A 15,991-nucleotide genomic window follows, 5' to 3' on the forward strand; every position below is an offset into this window, starting at 1 on the left:
GAGGGAGAAGGGGAGAGGAGATGAGGGAGAAGGGGATAGGAGAGAGGAGAAGAGGGAGAAGGGGATAGGAGAGAGGAGAAGAGGGAGAAGGGGAGAGGAGAGAGGAGAAGAGGGAGAAGGGGAGAGGAGAGAGGAGAAGAGGGAGAAGGGGAGAGGAGAGAGGAGAAGAGGGAGAAGGGGAGAGGAGAGAGGAGAAGAGGGAGAAGGAGAGAGGAGAAGAGGGAGAAGGGGAGAGGAGAGAGGAGAAGAGGGAGAAGGGGAGAGGAGAGAGGAGAAGAGGGAGAAGGGGAGAGGAGAGAGGAGAAGAGGGAGAAGGGGAGAGGAGAGAGGAGAGAGGAGAAGAGGGAGAAGGGGAGAGGAGAAGAGGGAAGGAGAGGAGAGAGGAGAGAGGAGAGAGGAGAAGAGGGAGAAGGGGAGAGGAGAGAGGAGAAGAGGGAGAAGGGGAGAGGAGAGAGGAGAAGGGGAGAGGAGAGAGGAGAAGAGGGAGAAGGGGAGAGGAGAGAGGAGAAGAGGGAGAAGGGGAGAGGAGAGAGGAGAAGAGGGAGAAGGGGAGAGGAGAGAGGAGAAGAGGGAGAAGGGGAGAGGAGAGAGGAGAAGAGGGAGAAGGGGAGAGGAGAGAGGAGAAGAGGGAGAAGGAGAGAGGAGAAGAGGGAGAAGGGGAGAGGAGAGAGGAGAAGAGGGAGAAGGGGAGAGGAGAGAGGAGAAGAGGGAGAAGGGGAGAGGAGAGAGGAGAGAAGGGGAGAGGAGAGAGGAGAAGAGGGAGAAGGGGAGAGGAGAGGGAGAAGAGGGAGAAGGGGAGAGGAGAGAGGAGAAGAGGGAGAAGGGGAGAGGAGAGAGGAGAAGAGGGAGAAGGGGAGAGGAGAGAGGAGAAGAGGGAGAAGGGGAGAGGAGAGAGGAGAAGAGGGAGAAGGGGAGAGGAGAGAGGAGAAGAAGGAGAAGGGGAGAGGAGAGAGGAGAGAGGGAGAAGAGGGAGAAGGGGAGAGGAGAGAGGAGAAGAGGGAGAAGGGAGAGGAGAAGGGGAGAGGAGAGAGGAGAGAGGAGAGAGAGAGAGGGAGAGAGAGGAGAGGGAGAAGGGGAGAGGGAGAAGAGGGAGGAGAGGGAGAGAGAGAGAGGAGAGAGGAGAAGAGGGAGAAGGGGAGAGGAGAGAGGAGAAGAGGGAGAAGGGAGAGGAGAGAGGAGAAGAGGGAGAAGGGGAGAGGAAAGAGGGAGAAGGGGAGAGGAGAGAGGAGAAGAGGGAGAAGGGGAGAAGGAGAGAGGAGAAGAAGGAGAAGGGGAGAGGAGAGAGGAGAGAGGAGAAGAGGGAGAAGGGGAGAGGAGAGAGGAGAAGAGGGAGAAGGGGAGAGGAGAGAGGAGAAGAGGGAGAAGGGGAGAGGAGAGAGAGGAGAAGAGGGAGAAGGGGAGAGGAGAGGGAGAAGGGGAGAGGAGAGAGGAAGAAGAGGGAGAGGAGAGAGGAGAGGAGGGGAGGAGAAGAGGGAGAAGGGGAGAGGAGAGAGGAGAAGAGGGAGAAGGGGAGAGGAGAGAGGAGAAGAGGAGAAGGGGAGAGGAGAGAGGAGAAGAGGGAGAAGGGGAGAGGAGAGAGGAGAAGAGGGAGAAGGGGAGAGGAGAGAGGAGAAGAGGGAGAAGGGGAGAGGAGAGAGGAGAAGAGGGAGAAGGGAGAGGAGGAGGGAGAAGGGGAGAGGAGAGAGGGAGAAGAGGGAGAAGGGGAGAGGAGAGAGGAGAAGAGGGAGAAGGGGAGAGGAGAGAGGAGAAGAGGGAGAAGGGGAGAGAGAGGGAGAAGGGAGAGGAGAGGGAGAAGGGGAGAGAAGGGAGGAGAAGAGGAGAGGAGAGAGGAGAAGAGGGAGAAGGGAGAGGAGAGAGGAGAAGAGGGAGAGGGAGAGGAGAGAGGAGAAGAGGGAGAAGGGGAGAGGAGAGGGAGAGAGGGAGAAGGGAGAGGAGAGAGGAGAAGAGGGAGAAGGGGAGAGGAGAGAGGAGAAGAGGGAGAAGGGGGAGAGGAGAGAGGAGAAGAGGGAGAAGGGGAGAGGAGAGAGGAGAAGAGGGAGAAGGGGAGAGGAGAGAGGAGAAGAGGGAGAAGGGAGAGGAGAGAGGAGAAGAGGGAGAAGGGGAGAGGAGAGAGGAGAAGAGGGAGAAGGGGAGAGGAGAGAGGAGAAGAGGGAGAAGGGGAGAGGAGAGAGGAGAAGAGGGAGAAGGGGAGAGGAGAGAGGAGAAGAGGGAGAAGGGGAGAGGAGAGAGGAGAAGAGGGAGAAGGGGAGAGGAGAGAGGAGAAGAGGAGAAGGAGGGAGAAGGGAGAGGAGAGAAGAGGGAGAAGGGAGAGGAGAGAGGAGAAGAGGGAGAAGGGGAGAGGAGAGAGGAGAAGAGGGAGAAGGGAGAGGAGAGAGGAGAAGGGGAGAAAGGGAGAGAGAGAGGAGAAGAGGGAGAAGGGGAGAGGAGAGAGGAGAAGAGGGAGAAGGGGAGAGGAGAGAGGAGAAGAGGGAGAAGGGGAGAGGAGAGAGGAGAAGAGGGAGAAGGGGAGAGGAGAGAGGAGAGAGGAGAAGGGGAGGAGAGAGGAGAAGAGGGAGAAGGGGAGAGGAGAAGAGGGAGAAGGGGAGAGGAGAAGAGGGAGAAGGGAGAGAAGAGGGAGAAGGGAGAGGAGAAGAGGGAGAAGGGGAGAGGAGAGAGGAGAAGAGGGAGAAAGAGGAGGAGAGGGAGAAGGGGAGAGGAGAGGAGAAGGGAGAAGGGGAGAGGAGAGAGGAGAAGAGGGAGAAGGGGAGAGGAGAGAAGGGAGAAGGGGGAGAGGAGAGAGGAGAAGAGGGAGAAGGGGGAGGAGAGAGGAGAAGAGGGAGAAGGGGAGAGGAGAGAGGAGAAGAGGGAGAAGGGGAGAGGAGAGAGGAGAAGAGGGAGAAGGGGAGAGGAGAGAGGAGAAGAGGGAGAAGGGGAGAGGAGAGAGGAGAGAAGGGAGAAGGGGAGAGGAGAGAGGAGAGAGGAGAAGGGGGAGAGGAGAGGGAGAAGAGGAGAAGGGGAGAGGAGAAGAGGGAGAAGGGGAGAGGAGAAGAGGGAGAAGGGGAGAGGGAGAGAGGAGAAGAGGAGAAGGGGAGAGGAGAGAGGAGAAGAGGGAGAAGGGAGAGGAGAGAGGAGAAGAGGGAGAAGGGGAGAGGAGAGAGGAGAAGAGGGAGAAGGGGACAGGAGAGAGGAGAAGAGGGAGAAGGGGAGAGGAGAGAGGGAGAAGAGGGAGAAGGGGAGAGGAGAGAGGAGAAGAGGGAGAAGGGGAGAGGAGAGGGAGAAGGGAGAGGGAGAGGAGAAGGGGAGAGGAGAGAGGAGAAGAGGGAGAGGAGAGAGGAGAAGAGGGAGAAGGGGAGAGGAGAGAGGAGAAGAGGGAGAAGGGGAGAGGAGAGAGGAGAAGAGGGAGAAGGGGAGAGGAGAGAGGAGAAGAGGGAAGAAGGGGAGAGGGAGAGAGGAGAAGAGGGAGAAGGGGAGAGGAGAGAGGAGAAGAGGGAGAAGGGGAGAGGAGAGAGGAGAAGAGGGAGAAGGGAGAGGAGAGAGGAGAAGAAGGAGAAGGGGAGAGGAGAGAGGAGAGAGGAGAGAAGGGAGAAGGGAGAGGAGAGAGGAGAAGAGGGAGAAGGGGAGAGGAGAGAGGAGAAGAGGGAGAAGGGGAGAGGAGAGAGGAGAAGAGGAGAAGGGGAGAGGAGAGGGAGAAGGGGAGAGGAGAGGGAGAAGGGGAGAGGAGAGAGGAGAAGAGGGAGAGGAGAGAGGAGAAGAGGGAGAGGAGAGAGGGAGAAGAGGGAGAAGGGGAGAGGAGAGAGGAGAAGAGGGAGAAGGGGAGAGGAGAGAGGAGAAGAGGGAGAAGGGGAGAGGAGAGAGGAGAAGAGGGAGAAGGGGAGAGGAGAGAGGAGAAGAGGGAGAAGGGGAGAGGAGAGAGGAGAAGAGGGAGAGGAGAGGGGAGAAGGGGAGAGGAGAGAGGAGAAGAGGGAGAAGGGGAGAGGAGAGAGGAGAAGAGGGAGAAGGGGAGAGGAGAGAGGAGAAGAGGGAGAAGGGGAGAGGAGAGAGGAGAAAGAGGGAGAAGGGGAGAGGAGAGAGGAGAAGAGGGAGAAGGGGAGAGAGGAGAAGAGGGAGAAGGGGAGAGGAGAAGAGGGAGAAGGGGAGAGGAGAAGAGGGAGAAGGGGAGAGGAGAGAGGAGAAGAGGGAGAAGGGGAGAGGAGAGAGGAGAGAGGAGAAGAGGGAGAAGGGGAGAGGAGAGAGGAGAAGAGGGAGAAGGGGAGAGGAGAGAGGAGAAGAGGGAGAAGGGGAGAGGAGAGGAGAAGGGGAGAAGGGAGAGGAGAGAGGAGAAGAGGGAGAGGAGAGAGGAGAAGAGGGAGAAGGGGAGAGGAGAGAGGAGAAGAGGGAGAAGGGGAGAGGAGAGAGGAGAAGAGGGAGAAGGGGAGAGGAGAGAGGAGAAGAGGGAGAAGGGGAGAGGAGAGAGGAGAAGAGGGAGAAGGGGAGAGGAGAGAGGAGAAGAGGGAGAAGGGGAGAGGAGAGAGGAGAAGAGGGAGAAGGGGAGAGGAGAAGAGGGAGAAGGGGAGAGGAGAGAGGAGAGGGAGAAGGGGAGAGGAGAGAGGAGAAGAGGGAGAAGGGGAGAAGAGGGAGAAGGGGAGAGGAGAGAGGAGAAGAGGGAGAAGGGGAGAGGAGAGAGGAGAAGAGGGAGAAGGGGAGAGGAGAGAGGAGAAGAGGGAGAAGGGGAGAGGAGAGAGGAGAAGAGGGAGAAGGGGAGAGGAGAGAGGAGAAGAGGGAGAGGAGAGGGGAGAAGGGGAGAGGAGAGAGGAGAAGAGGGAGAGGGAGAGGAGAGAGCAGAAGAGGGAGAAGGGGAGAGGGAGAGAGGAGAAGAGGGAGAAGGGGAGAGGAGAGAGGAGAAGAGGGAGAAGGGGAGAGGAGAGAGGAGAGAGGAGAAGAGGGAGAAGGGGGAGGAGAGGAGGAGAAGAGGGAGAAGGGGAGAGGAGAAGGGGAGAGGAGAAGAGGGAGAAGGGGAGAGGAGAAGAGGGAGAAGGGAGAGGAGAAGAGGGAGAAGGGGAGAGGAGAGAGGAGAAGAGGGAGAAGGGAGAGGAGAGAGGAGAGAGGAGAAGAGGGAGAAGGGGAGAGGAGAGAGAGAAGAGGGAGGAGGGGAGAGGAGAGAGGAGAAGAGGGAGAAGGGGAGAGGAGAGAGGAGAAGAAGGAGAAGGGGAGAGGAGAGAGGAGAAGGGGAGAGGAGAGAGGAGAAGAGGGAGAAGGGGAGAGGAGAGAGGAGAAGAGGGAGAAGTGGAGAGGAGAGAGGAGAAGAGGAGAAGGGGAGAGGAGAGAGGAGAAGAGGGAGAAGGGGAGAGGAGAAGAGGGAGAAGGGAGAGGAGAAGAGGGAGAAGGGGAGAGGAGAAGAGGGAGAAGGGGAGAGGAGAGAGGAGAAGAGGGAGAAGGGGAGAGGAGAAGAGGGAGAAGGGGAGAGGAGAGAGGAGAAGAGGGAGAAGGGGAGAGGAGAAGAGGGAGAAGGGGAGAGGAGAGAGGAGAAGAGGGAGAAGGGGAGAGGAGAGAGGAGAAGAGGGAGAAGGGGAGAGGAGAGAGGAGAAGGGAGAGGAGAGAGGAGAAGAGGGAGAAGGGGAGAGGAGATGAGAGGAGAAGAGGAGAGGAGATGAGAGGAGAAGGGGAGAGGAGAAGAGGAGAAGGGGAGAGGAGAGAGGAGAAGAGGGAGAAGGGGACAGGAGAGAGGAGAAGGGGGAGAAGGGGGAGGAGAGAGGAGAAGGGGGAGGAGAGAGGAGAAGGGGGAGAAGGGGGAGGAGAGAGGAGGAAGGGGGAGAAGGGGGAGGAGAGAGGAGAAGGGGGAGAAGGGGAGAGGAGAAGAGGGAGAAGGGGAGAGGAGAAGAGGGAGAAGGGGAGAGGAGAAGAGGGAGAAGGGGAGAGGAGAAGAGGGAGAAGGGGAGAGGAGAGAGGAGATGAGAGGAGAAGAAAGAAGGAGAAGACAGAGGAGAGAGGAGAGGATGGGAGGTGGGTAAAGAAGAGGACAGGGGAGGAGAGAATGATAGAGAGGAGGGGAGAGGTGATATAATTTGCTCCACCTTGTTGTCCTCAGATTCGGAGAAGTTGTCGGCAGACCCCAGCACTGTGCACAAGAAGATCGTCCTGTCTGAGCTGTGCACCAGGTTGTCGGTCAGCGACGTTCTTCAGAACTATCAGGAGAGTCCTCAGAGGTTTGTCAGCTGCTCCCAGCTCCTCTGTTCTCAGGGCTTCTCGCAGGGCGTCCATTACTGGGAGGTCCTTAAAGATGGAGGAAACTTTAGCGGGTTGGGTGTGGCCTATCAGAGAATAGCCCGTACCGGAGCAGAGAGCCGCCTGGGCCGCAACAAGGTGTCCTGGTGCATCGAGTGGTGTAACGGGAAGCTGCAGGCCTGGCATGACGACAAGCAGACAGACCTCACCACCCCCAACACCAACAAATACGGGGTGCTCCTGAACTACGATCAGGGGTTTGTCTCTTTCTTCTGCATTGGCAAAAAGTTCAGTGAAATTTATAAGTTTCGGGCCAAGTTTACGGAGACGGTGTACCCGGCCTTCTGGATGTTCTCTAGTAAGACCGTCCTAGTCCTCAACGCATTCCAGACAGAGGCCACTCAGAGCAAGTGACATGTTCTGCTGTCTACCAGGGAGGGAGGGGGAGTCATGCTATAAAGCCATACATGGTACTAATCCAGAGTCACCTCTAGAGCTGCAGTCACATCCTGTCATGTACTCTAGTCACATCCTGAGCTGCACACATCCCTGATGTTCTGTAGCCAAGTTTCGTTGAGGACTTCTCTCATAGATGTAAAAAAAAAGGGAATCCCACATTGTTGAGTCATTGATAATTAATTCCCATGAAGCCCTGCACCTTCAGATGACCACGAGTCTTAGTGAGAAGCGTTGGGTGTGTGGTTTCTTGGGGGCTCGTCCGGGACGCCTTGGTCTCAGGACCTGCTCTTCAGCCACCACATACATTATTATATAACACGTATGAGGGCAGATCAGCGGCGCTTGGGCTTGTCTTCGGGAATCTGCCCCCTCGTGGTTGTCTCACATTTTGTCTCTTGGCTTATTTTTATGGTCAGGGACACGGCTTCGTTGGTTTGAGGCTTAGCATATGTAGGGTTAAGCTTAATTTAAGGATTTAGGTCTCACCTCTTCAGGGCTGGATTATGCGGATGCCGTATGGACCCGGCCCTTAGTCCCTGAGAGACAACCAGAATCTCTATGACTGGACACAGTCCCTCTGCCTCATGTCTTGGTCCCCAGCAATGGCTCGCGGGTTCCTTCTCTCCAAATCTTGCAGACTAGATGTCACTGGACTGAAATAGTGAGGACCACCATGCAATATGTCATGTTACACACTGGAGACCGCCCATGCCATATCTCTTATGGGATATTGTGGGGACCACCCATGTCATATCATTGTCATGTGACATAGTGGGGACCACCCATATCTTAAATATCATGTGACATAGTGGGGACCACCCATGTGATACCATTGTCATGTGACATAGTGGGGACCACCCATGTCATATCATTGTCATGTGACATAGTGGGGACGACCCATATCTTAAATATCATGTGACATAGTGGGGACCACCCATATCATATCTGTCATGTGACATAGTGGGGACCACCCATGTCATATCATTGTCATGTGACATAGTGGGGACCACCCATGTGATACCATTGTCATGTGACATAGTGGGGACCACCCATATCATATCATTGTCATGTGACATAGTGGGGACCACCCATATCATATCATTGCCATGTGACATAGTGGGGACCACCCATATCATATCATTGTCATGTGACATAGTGGGGACCACCCATATCATATCATTGTCATGTGACATAGTGGGGACCACCCATATCATATCATTGCCATGTGACATAGTGGGGACCACCCATGTGATACCATTGTCATGTGACATAGTGGGGACCACCCATATCATATCATAGTCATGTGACATAGTGGGGACCACCCATATCATAGTCATGTGACATAGTGGGGACCACCCATATCATAGTCATGTGACATAGTGGGGACCACCCATATCTTAAATATCATGTGACATAGTGGGGACCACCCATGTCATACCATTGTCATGTGACATAGTGGGGACCACCCATATCATATATGTCATGTTACATTGTGGGGACCACCCATATCATATATGTCATGTGACATAGTGGGGACCACCCATATCATATATGTCATGTGATATAGTGGGGACCACCCATATCATACATGTCATGTGACATAGTGGGGACCACCCATATCATACATGTCATGTGACATAGTGGGGACCACCCATATCATACATGTCATGTGACATAGTGGGGACCACCTACGTCATATCATTGTCACGTGACATAGTGGGGACCACCCATATCATATATGTCATGTGACATAGTGGAGACCCCCGTATCATATATGTCATGTGACATAGTGGAGACCGCCCATGTGATATCATAGTCATGTGACATAGTGGGGACCACCTACGTCATATCATTGTCACGTGACACAGTGGGGACCACCCATATCATATCATTGTCATGTGACATAGTGGGGACCACCCATATCATATCATAGTCATGTGACATAGTGGGGACCACCCATATCATAGTCATGTGACATAGTGGGGACCACCCATATCTTAAATATCATGTGACATAGTGGGGACCACCCATATCTTAAATATCATGTGACATAGTGGGGACCACCCATGTCATATCATTGTCATGTGACATAGTGGGGACCACCCATGTGATACCATTGTCATGTGACATAGTGGGGACCACCCATATCATATATGTCATGTGACATAGTGGAGACCACCCATATCATATATGCCATGTGACATAGTGGGGACCACCCATGTGATATCATTGTCATGTGACATAGTGGGGACCACCCATGTGATATCATTGTCATGTGACATAGTGGGGACCACCCATATCATATCATTGTCATGTGACATAGTGGGGACCACCCATATCATATCTGTCATGTGACATAGTGGGGACCACCCATGTGATATCATAGTCAGGTGACATAGTGGGGACCGCCCATATCTTATCTGTTATGTGACATAGTGGGGACCACCCATTTCATATATGTCATGTGACATATTGGAGACCGCCCATGTGATACCATTGTCATGTGACATAGTGGGGACCACCCATGTGATACCATTGTCATGTGACATAGTGGGGACCGCCCATATCATATCTGTCATGTGACATAGTGGAGACCGCCCATGTGATATCATTGTCATGTGACATAGTGGGGACCGCCCATGTGATATCATAGTCATGTGACATAGTGGGGACCGCCCATGTGATATCATAGTCATGTGACATATTGGAGACCACCCATGTGATATCATAGTCATGTGACATAGTGGGGACCGCCCATGTGATATCATTGTCATGTGACATAGTGGAGACCGCCCATGTGATATCATTGTCATGTGACATAGTGGAGACCGCCCATGTGATATCATAGTCATGTGACATAGTGGGGACCGCCCATGTGATATCATAGTCATGTGACACATTATTACACAGTTATTTAGGGGTGACTATTCCAGGGGACGGGAGGCGACATAACTGCGATGTAAGCGCCGGGCCGCAGATTCCTCGCAGCGATCGTCCTGATCCGCCTTTCATTGCGGCTATTGGGGAGATGCTGCAGCAGGAGAGGAATCCGCATGGGCCGCGCCATTCTCTAGCGTCCGCACCTGAGTTATATCAGACGCACCGCGCGCCGTCACTAAGCAACCACGAGACGCTACTCGGGGGGATTATACACGTCACCCCTCGCCTCAATCACAGGACACGGGCGCATGGACAGTAACCAGAGGCGGCTCCTCCCACTATAGGGACCACAGACCATCACATGTCACACACGTCATACTTCGCTGTCGGATATTTCAGCTTCCTCTATGACCTGTACATTAGTATGAAATCCGTGTGTGACATGTGATGGACTGGAGCGTGGTGGGACTGTGGTCCCTATAGTGGGAGGGGCCAACTCTGGTTACTGTCCATGCGCCCCTGTCCTGTGATTGAGGCGAGGGGTGACGTGTATAATCCCCCCCGGACGCCATCGGCATAGAGCTAGAGAATGGCGCAGCCACACACGTGATATGCTTACAGGAGGAGCCTGGTCGTGGTCTGTGGACGAGTCTGGTGGTCAATGACTCTTATCAGTCTCCCACAACCATTGGAGTTGACAGAGACGCTGTAAGAATGGGGCTGCATGGCTGACAGGACTCTATGGGGTACACGGCCTACTAATACTCAAGGGGAGGCCCGTGATAGGAAATAGGACCACCACAGACCACACATGGAGACAGATTTATAGGTAATACTAGCTGTATAAGGGATGTGTCTGGTCGTACTGGCTGTATACAGGATGTGTCTGGTAGTACTGGCTGTATACAGGATGTGTCTGGTAGTAGCTGGGCTGAGGTAGTACTGGCTGTATACAGGATGTGTCTGGTAGTACTGGCTGTATACAGGATGTGTCTGGTAGTAGCTGGGCTGAGGTAGTACTGGCTGTATACAGGATGTGTCTGGTAGTAGCTGGGCTGAGGTAGTACTGGCTGTATACAGGATGTGTCTGGTAGTAGCCGGGCTGAGGTAGTACTGGCTGTATACAGGATGTGTCTGGTAGTAGCGGGGCTGAGGTAGTACTGGCTGTATACAGGATGTGTCTGGTAGTAGCCGGGCTGAGGTAGTACTGGCTTTATATAGTATGTGTCTGGTAGTAGCTGGGCTGAGGTAGTACTGGCTGTATACAGGATGTGTCTGGTAGTAGCTGGGCTGAGGTAGTGCTGGCTGTATACAGGATGTGTCTGGTAGTAGCTGGGCTGAGGTAGTACTGGCTGTATACAGGATGTGTCTGGTAGTAGCCGGGCTGAGGTAGTACTGGCTGTATACAGGATGTGTCTGGTAGTAGCCGGGCTGAGGTAGTACTAGCTGTATATAGGATGTGTCTGGTAGTAGCCGGGCTGAGGTAGTACTGGCTGTATACAGGATGTGTCTGGTAGTAGCTGGGCTGAGGTAGTACTGGCTGTATATAGGATGTGTCTGGTAGTAGCTGGGCTGAGGTAGTACTGGCTGTATACAGGATGTGTCTGGTAGTAGCTGGGCTGAGGTAGTACTGGCTGTATATAGGATGTGTCTGGTAGTAGCCGGGCTGAGGTAGTACTGGCTGTATACAGGATGTGTCTGGTAGTAGCCGGGCTGAGGTAGTACTGGCTGTATATAGGATGTGTCTGGTAGTAGCTGGGCTGAGGTAGTACTGGCTGTATACAGGATGTGTCTGGTAGTAGCTGGGCTGAGGTAGTACTGGCTGTATACAGGATGTGTCTGGTAGTAGCCGGGCTGAGGTAGTACTGGCTGTATACAGGATGTGTCTGGTGGTACTGGCTGTATACAGGATGTGTCTGGTAGTAGCTGGGCTGAGGTAGTACTGGCTGTATATAGGATGTGTCTGGTAGTAGCCGGGCTGAGGTAGTACTGGCTGTATATAGGATGTGTCTGGTAGTAGCTGGGCTGAGGTAGTACTGGCTGTATACAGGATGTGTCTGGTAGTAGCCGGGCTGAGGTAGTACTGGCTGTATACAGGATGTGTCTGGTGGTACTGGCTGTATACAGGATGTGTCTGGTTGTAGCTGGGCTGAGGTAGTACTGGCTGTATATAGGATGTGTCTGGTAGTAGCCGGGCTGAGGTAGTACTGGCTGTATATAGGATGTGTCTGGTTGTAGCTGGGCTGAGGTAGTACTGGCTGTATACAGGATGTGTCTGGTAGTAGATGGGCTGAGGTAGTACTGGCTGTACACAGGATGTGTCTGGTAGTAGTTGGGCTGAGGTAGTACTGGCTGTATACAGGATGTGTCTGGTAGAAGCCAGGCTGAGGCAGTACTGGCTGTATACAGGATGTGTCTGGTAGTAGCCGGGCTGAGGTAGTACTGGCTGTATACAGGATGTGTCTGGTAGTAGCGGGGCTGAGGTAGTACTGGCTGTATACAGGATGTGTCTGGTTGTAGCTGGGCTGAGGTAGTACTGGCTGTATACAGGATGTGTCTGGTAGTAGCTGGGCTGAGGTAGTACTGGCTGTATACAGGATGTGTCTGGTAGTAGCCGGGCTGAGGTAGTACTGGCTGTATACAGGATGTGTCTGGTTGTAGCAGGGCTGAGGTAGTACTGGCTGTATACAGGATGTGTCTGATAGTAGCGGGGCTGAGGTAGTACTGGCTGTATACAGGATGTGTCTGGTAGTAGCTGGGCTGAGGTAGTACTGGCTGTATACAGGATGTGTCTGGTAGTAGCCGGGCTGAGGTAGTACTGGCTGTATACGGGATGTGTCTGGTAGTAGCTGGGCTGAGGTAGTACTGGCTGTATACAGGATGTGTCTGGTAGTAGCTGGGCTGAGGTAGTACTGGCTGTATACAGGACGTGTCTGGTAGTAGCCGGGCTGAGGTAGTACTGACTGTATACGGGATGTGTCTGGTAGTAGCAGGGCTGAGGTAGTACTGGCTGTATACAGGATGTGTCTGGTAGTAGTTGGGCTGAGGTAGTACTGGCTGTATACAGGATGTGTCTGGTAGTAGCTGGGCTGAGGTAGTACTGGCTGTATACAGGATGTGTCTGGTAGTAGCTGGGCTGAGGTAGTACTGGCTGTATACAGGATGTGTCTGGTAGGAGCAGGGCTGAGGTAGTACTGGCTGTATACAGGATGTGTCTGGTAGTAGCTGGGCTGAGGTAGTACTGGCTGTATACAGGATGTGTCTGGTAGTAGCCGGGCTGAGGTAGTACTGGCTGTATACAGGATGTGTCTGGTAGTAGCTGGGCTGAGGTAGTACTGGCTGTATACAGGATGTGTCTGGTAGTACGGGCTGTATATAGGGTGTGTCTGGTAGCAAGGCTGAGGTAGTACTGGCTGTATACAGGATGTGTCTGGTAGTAGCCGGGCTGAGGTAGTACTGGCTGTATATAGGATGTGTCAGGTAGTAGCTGGGCTGAGGTAGTTCTGGCTGTATACAGGATGTGTCTGGTAGCAGGCCAGGCTAAGGTAGTACTGGCTGTATACAGGATGTGTCTGGTAGTAGCTGGGCTGAGGTGGTACTGGCTGTATATAGGGTGTGTCTGGTAGCAGGCCAGGCTAAGGTAGTACTGGCTGTATACAGGATGTGTCTGGTAGTAGCGAGGCTGAGGTAGTATTGGCTGTATACAGGATGTGTCTGGTAGTAGCCGGGCTGAGGTGGTACTGGCTGTATACAGGATGTGTCTGGTAGTACTGGCTGTATACAGGATGTGTCTGGTAGTAGCTGGCTGAGGTAGTACGGGCTGTATACAGGATGTGTCTGGTAGTAGCTGGCTGAGGTAGTACGGGCTGTATATAGGGTGTGTCTGGTAGCAGGCCAGGCTAAGGTAGGGCTAGATGGCAGAGGCCTAGATTGACCTCATTTAGACCCCAGGTTGTGGTACACAAGATATTCCCATAAATATGGGGCTGGATAAGAAGGTTCCAGGTTCTCTCTCACACCTAGAGAGTTCTGGATCAGCAGCCAATAACGATGCCCGCCTGCACATGTATGAAACAAAACCTAACCATGAATAGCCATAGGGTGGCAGCTATGCAGCATAATAGTCACGGTTTGGGGTTAGGTCTATTTGACCTTCTCCTGAGGACTTCAAGAAGCAGCCCAAGATTTGCCAGACAGAGGCAGTGGGCAGGGGCAGGGGTAGGCTGGTCAGGCTTGCCCATGTGAAACTACAGAGGTCAAAATTTTTGTAGTGCCCACTTTAGATTTGTTACATACCCCCCCCCGGAGAAAACTCAACCCCCGGCCTGAATAGCGATATGAGGGGACCACCAGCCGGCACCAGAAGGACATGCAGAAGGCAGAGGTCGCTGGTATTGTTCCTACCAATAGTTACCCTGTGATCCAGAGCAAAATCTCTAAGTAACTGGGGCAAGAATTTTCTGGAGTTTAAGCTTTAGGGGCATATGGGCATCATCCTGACTGGAGTATGAAGATTCTGTAGGTACCTGTGTAGAGCGTTGAGTCCATACATTGGGCGACCTACTTCTACAGCTGGGGGGACCTTGTTAGCCACAATAGGTGCCAGCAGGACCCCAGATGGCTAGGTCGCAGAAGGTTCCGGATGTCCCAATTCTCTATGGGCACCAGCTGCACCTCTGACCGGGTCAGGATTCTTTGCGGAGGATGGGACCAGGGGCAGGTGAAGGCCTCTATCTGCCTCCCGGGATGACAGTGGCCAGGGCATCCAGTGATATCAGTCACCGCAGGAGCCACGGCGCTGAGCGGGAAGGAGCGGCTGCGGTGGTGGCCACGAGTCTCCATTGGCTGCCGGTGGCTTTTGGTGTTGGAGGATTAACCAATGAGCAATCCAGGCGGAGAGCGGTCCCGCACCTGGTGGGGGGTCATGGCCGCCTCATCCACCCCCAACAGCTGTAAGAAGGGATGATGTGAGGATCCCTTGGACTATCAGGGGCTCCACTATTCCTGCTGTGTATGGGGGGAGTAGTAGTCCTGCCCCGTGGCCTGGAGATACCTTCATGGTCTGTGACTGCGGCTCTTCAGGTGATGACAAAGTTCATGTTGTGTAAAATATTAATGTTCCTAAATTATTATGTGATTATTATGTAATAGACAAAATGTACAAATAAAATCTGCACTGATCCGTGACCTGATCGCACGCCGCTGCATCCCGACCCATCCCCACTGCCACCCCCGATGACCCTCACTGCACCCCCGACACAACCTCCCTACCATCACCCCAACAAACCCTCTCTGCTCCCGTCACCCCATCACTGCTCCTTCATACCACATAGAGAGCATTAGGGCGATGAAGATATGAGGAAGAGGATGTTATGATACCTCAGTCCAGGTCAGCCGAGTAAAGTAAGAGGGGGACACGTGGGAACCCCCTGGGGCACTCCCAGTGTGGGTGTCAGGTCTGGGCTGATGGTACGCGGGAGGCCCTCGATGTTAGAGGCTTTATCCAGGGACTCACACTGGAGAAAGAAGATGAAGCAGCAGCTGTCTGGGTGGTAGAAGAAGTGCAGCTACATTTCCCTCTTGGTCAGGAGTCCTGTAGCAGTGTTCCGCAGGGCTGGGCATCTCTTGGTAGCAGGGGTGGGACTGGACATGAGTCCTGTAGTAGTGCTCCGCAGGGCTGGGCATCTCTTGGTAGCAGGGGTGGGACTGGACATGAGTCCTGTAGCAGTGCTCCGCTGGGCTGGGCATCTCTTGGGGGCAGGGGTGGGACTGGACATGAGTCTTGTAGCAGTGCTCCGCTGGGCTGGGCATCTCTTGGTGGCAGGAGTGGGACTGGACATGAGTCCTGTAGCAGTGCTCCGCAGGGCTGGGCATCTCATAGGGGCAGGGGTGGGACTGGACATGAGTCCTGTAGCAGTGGTTCGCAGGGCTGGGCATCTCTTGGGGGCAGGGGTGGGACTGGACATGAGTCCTGTAGCAGTGCTCCGCAGGGATGGGCATCTCTTGGTGGCAAGGGTGGGACTAGACATGAGTCCTGTAGCAGTGGTCCGCTGGGCATCTCTTGGTGGCAAGGGTGGGACTAGACATGAGTCCTGTAGCAGTGGTCCGCTGGGCATCTCTTGGGGGCAGGGGTGGGACTGGACATGAGTCCTGTAGCAGTGGTCCGCAGGGCTGGGCATCTCTTGGTGGCAGGAGTGGGACTGGACATGAGTCCTGTAGCAGTGGTCCGCTGGGCATCTCTTGGGGGCAGGGGTGGGACTGGACATGAGTCCTGTAGCAGTGGTCCGCAGGGCTGGGCATCTCTTGGTGGCAGGAGTGGGACTGGACATGAGTCCTGTAGCAGTGGTCCGCTGGGCATCTCTTGGTGGCAAGGGTGGGACTAGACATGAGTCCTGTAGCATTGCTCCGCAGGGATGGGCATCTCTTGGTGGCAGGGGTGGGACTGGACATGAGTCCTGTAGCAGTGCTCCGC

The 15,991-nt window shown here is 54.2% G+C and overlaps 1 protein-coding gene and 1 long non-coding RNA gene across 2 annotated transcripts; both read left to right on the forward strand.

The window, feature by feature from the left end:
* Positions 1 to 6,043: 6,043 nt before the first annotated feature.
* LOC140107054 (E3 ubiquitin/ISG15 ligase TRIM25-like) lies at positions 6,044 to 9,376 on the forward strand (the record flags this gene model as incomplete). Its single annotated transcript, XM_072131624.1, has 1 exon — positions 6,044 to 9,376. A coding segment is annotated over one exon (551 nt), but the record flags the coding sequence as incomplete, so codon positions are not given.
* Positions 9,377 to 11,265: 1,889 nt separating this feature from the next.
* Positions 11,266 to 14,711, forward strand: LOC140107056 (uncharacterized). Its single transcript, XR_011850985.1, has 2 exons — positions 11,266 to 12,519; positions 13,330 to 14,711. It is a non-coding gene; the product is annotated as an uncharacterized lncRNA (long non-coding RNA).
* The last annotated feature ends 1,280 nt before the right edge of the window (positions 14,712 to 15,991 follow it).

Source organism: Engystomops pustulosus, unplaced genomic scaffold, assembly GCF_040894005.1.
Source record: "Engystomops pustulosus unplaced genomic scaffold, aEngPut4.maternal MAT_SCAFFOLD_108, whole genome shotgun sequence".
Classification (NCBI taxonomy): Eukaryota; Metazoa; Chordata; class Amphibia; order Anura; family Leptodactylidae; genus Engystomops; species Engystomops pustulosus.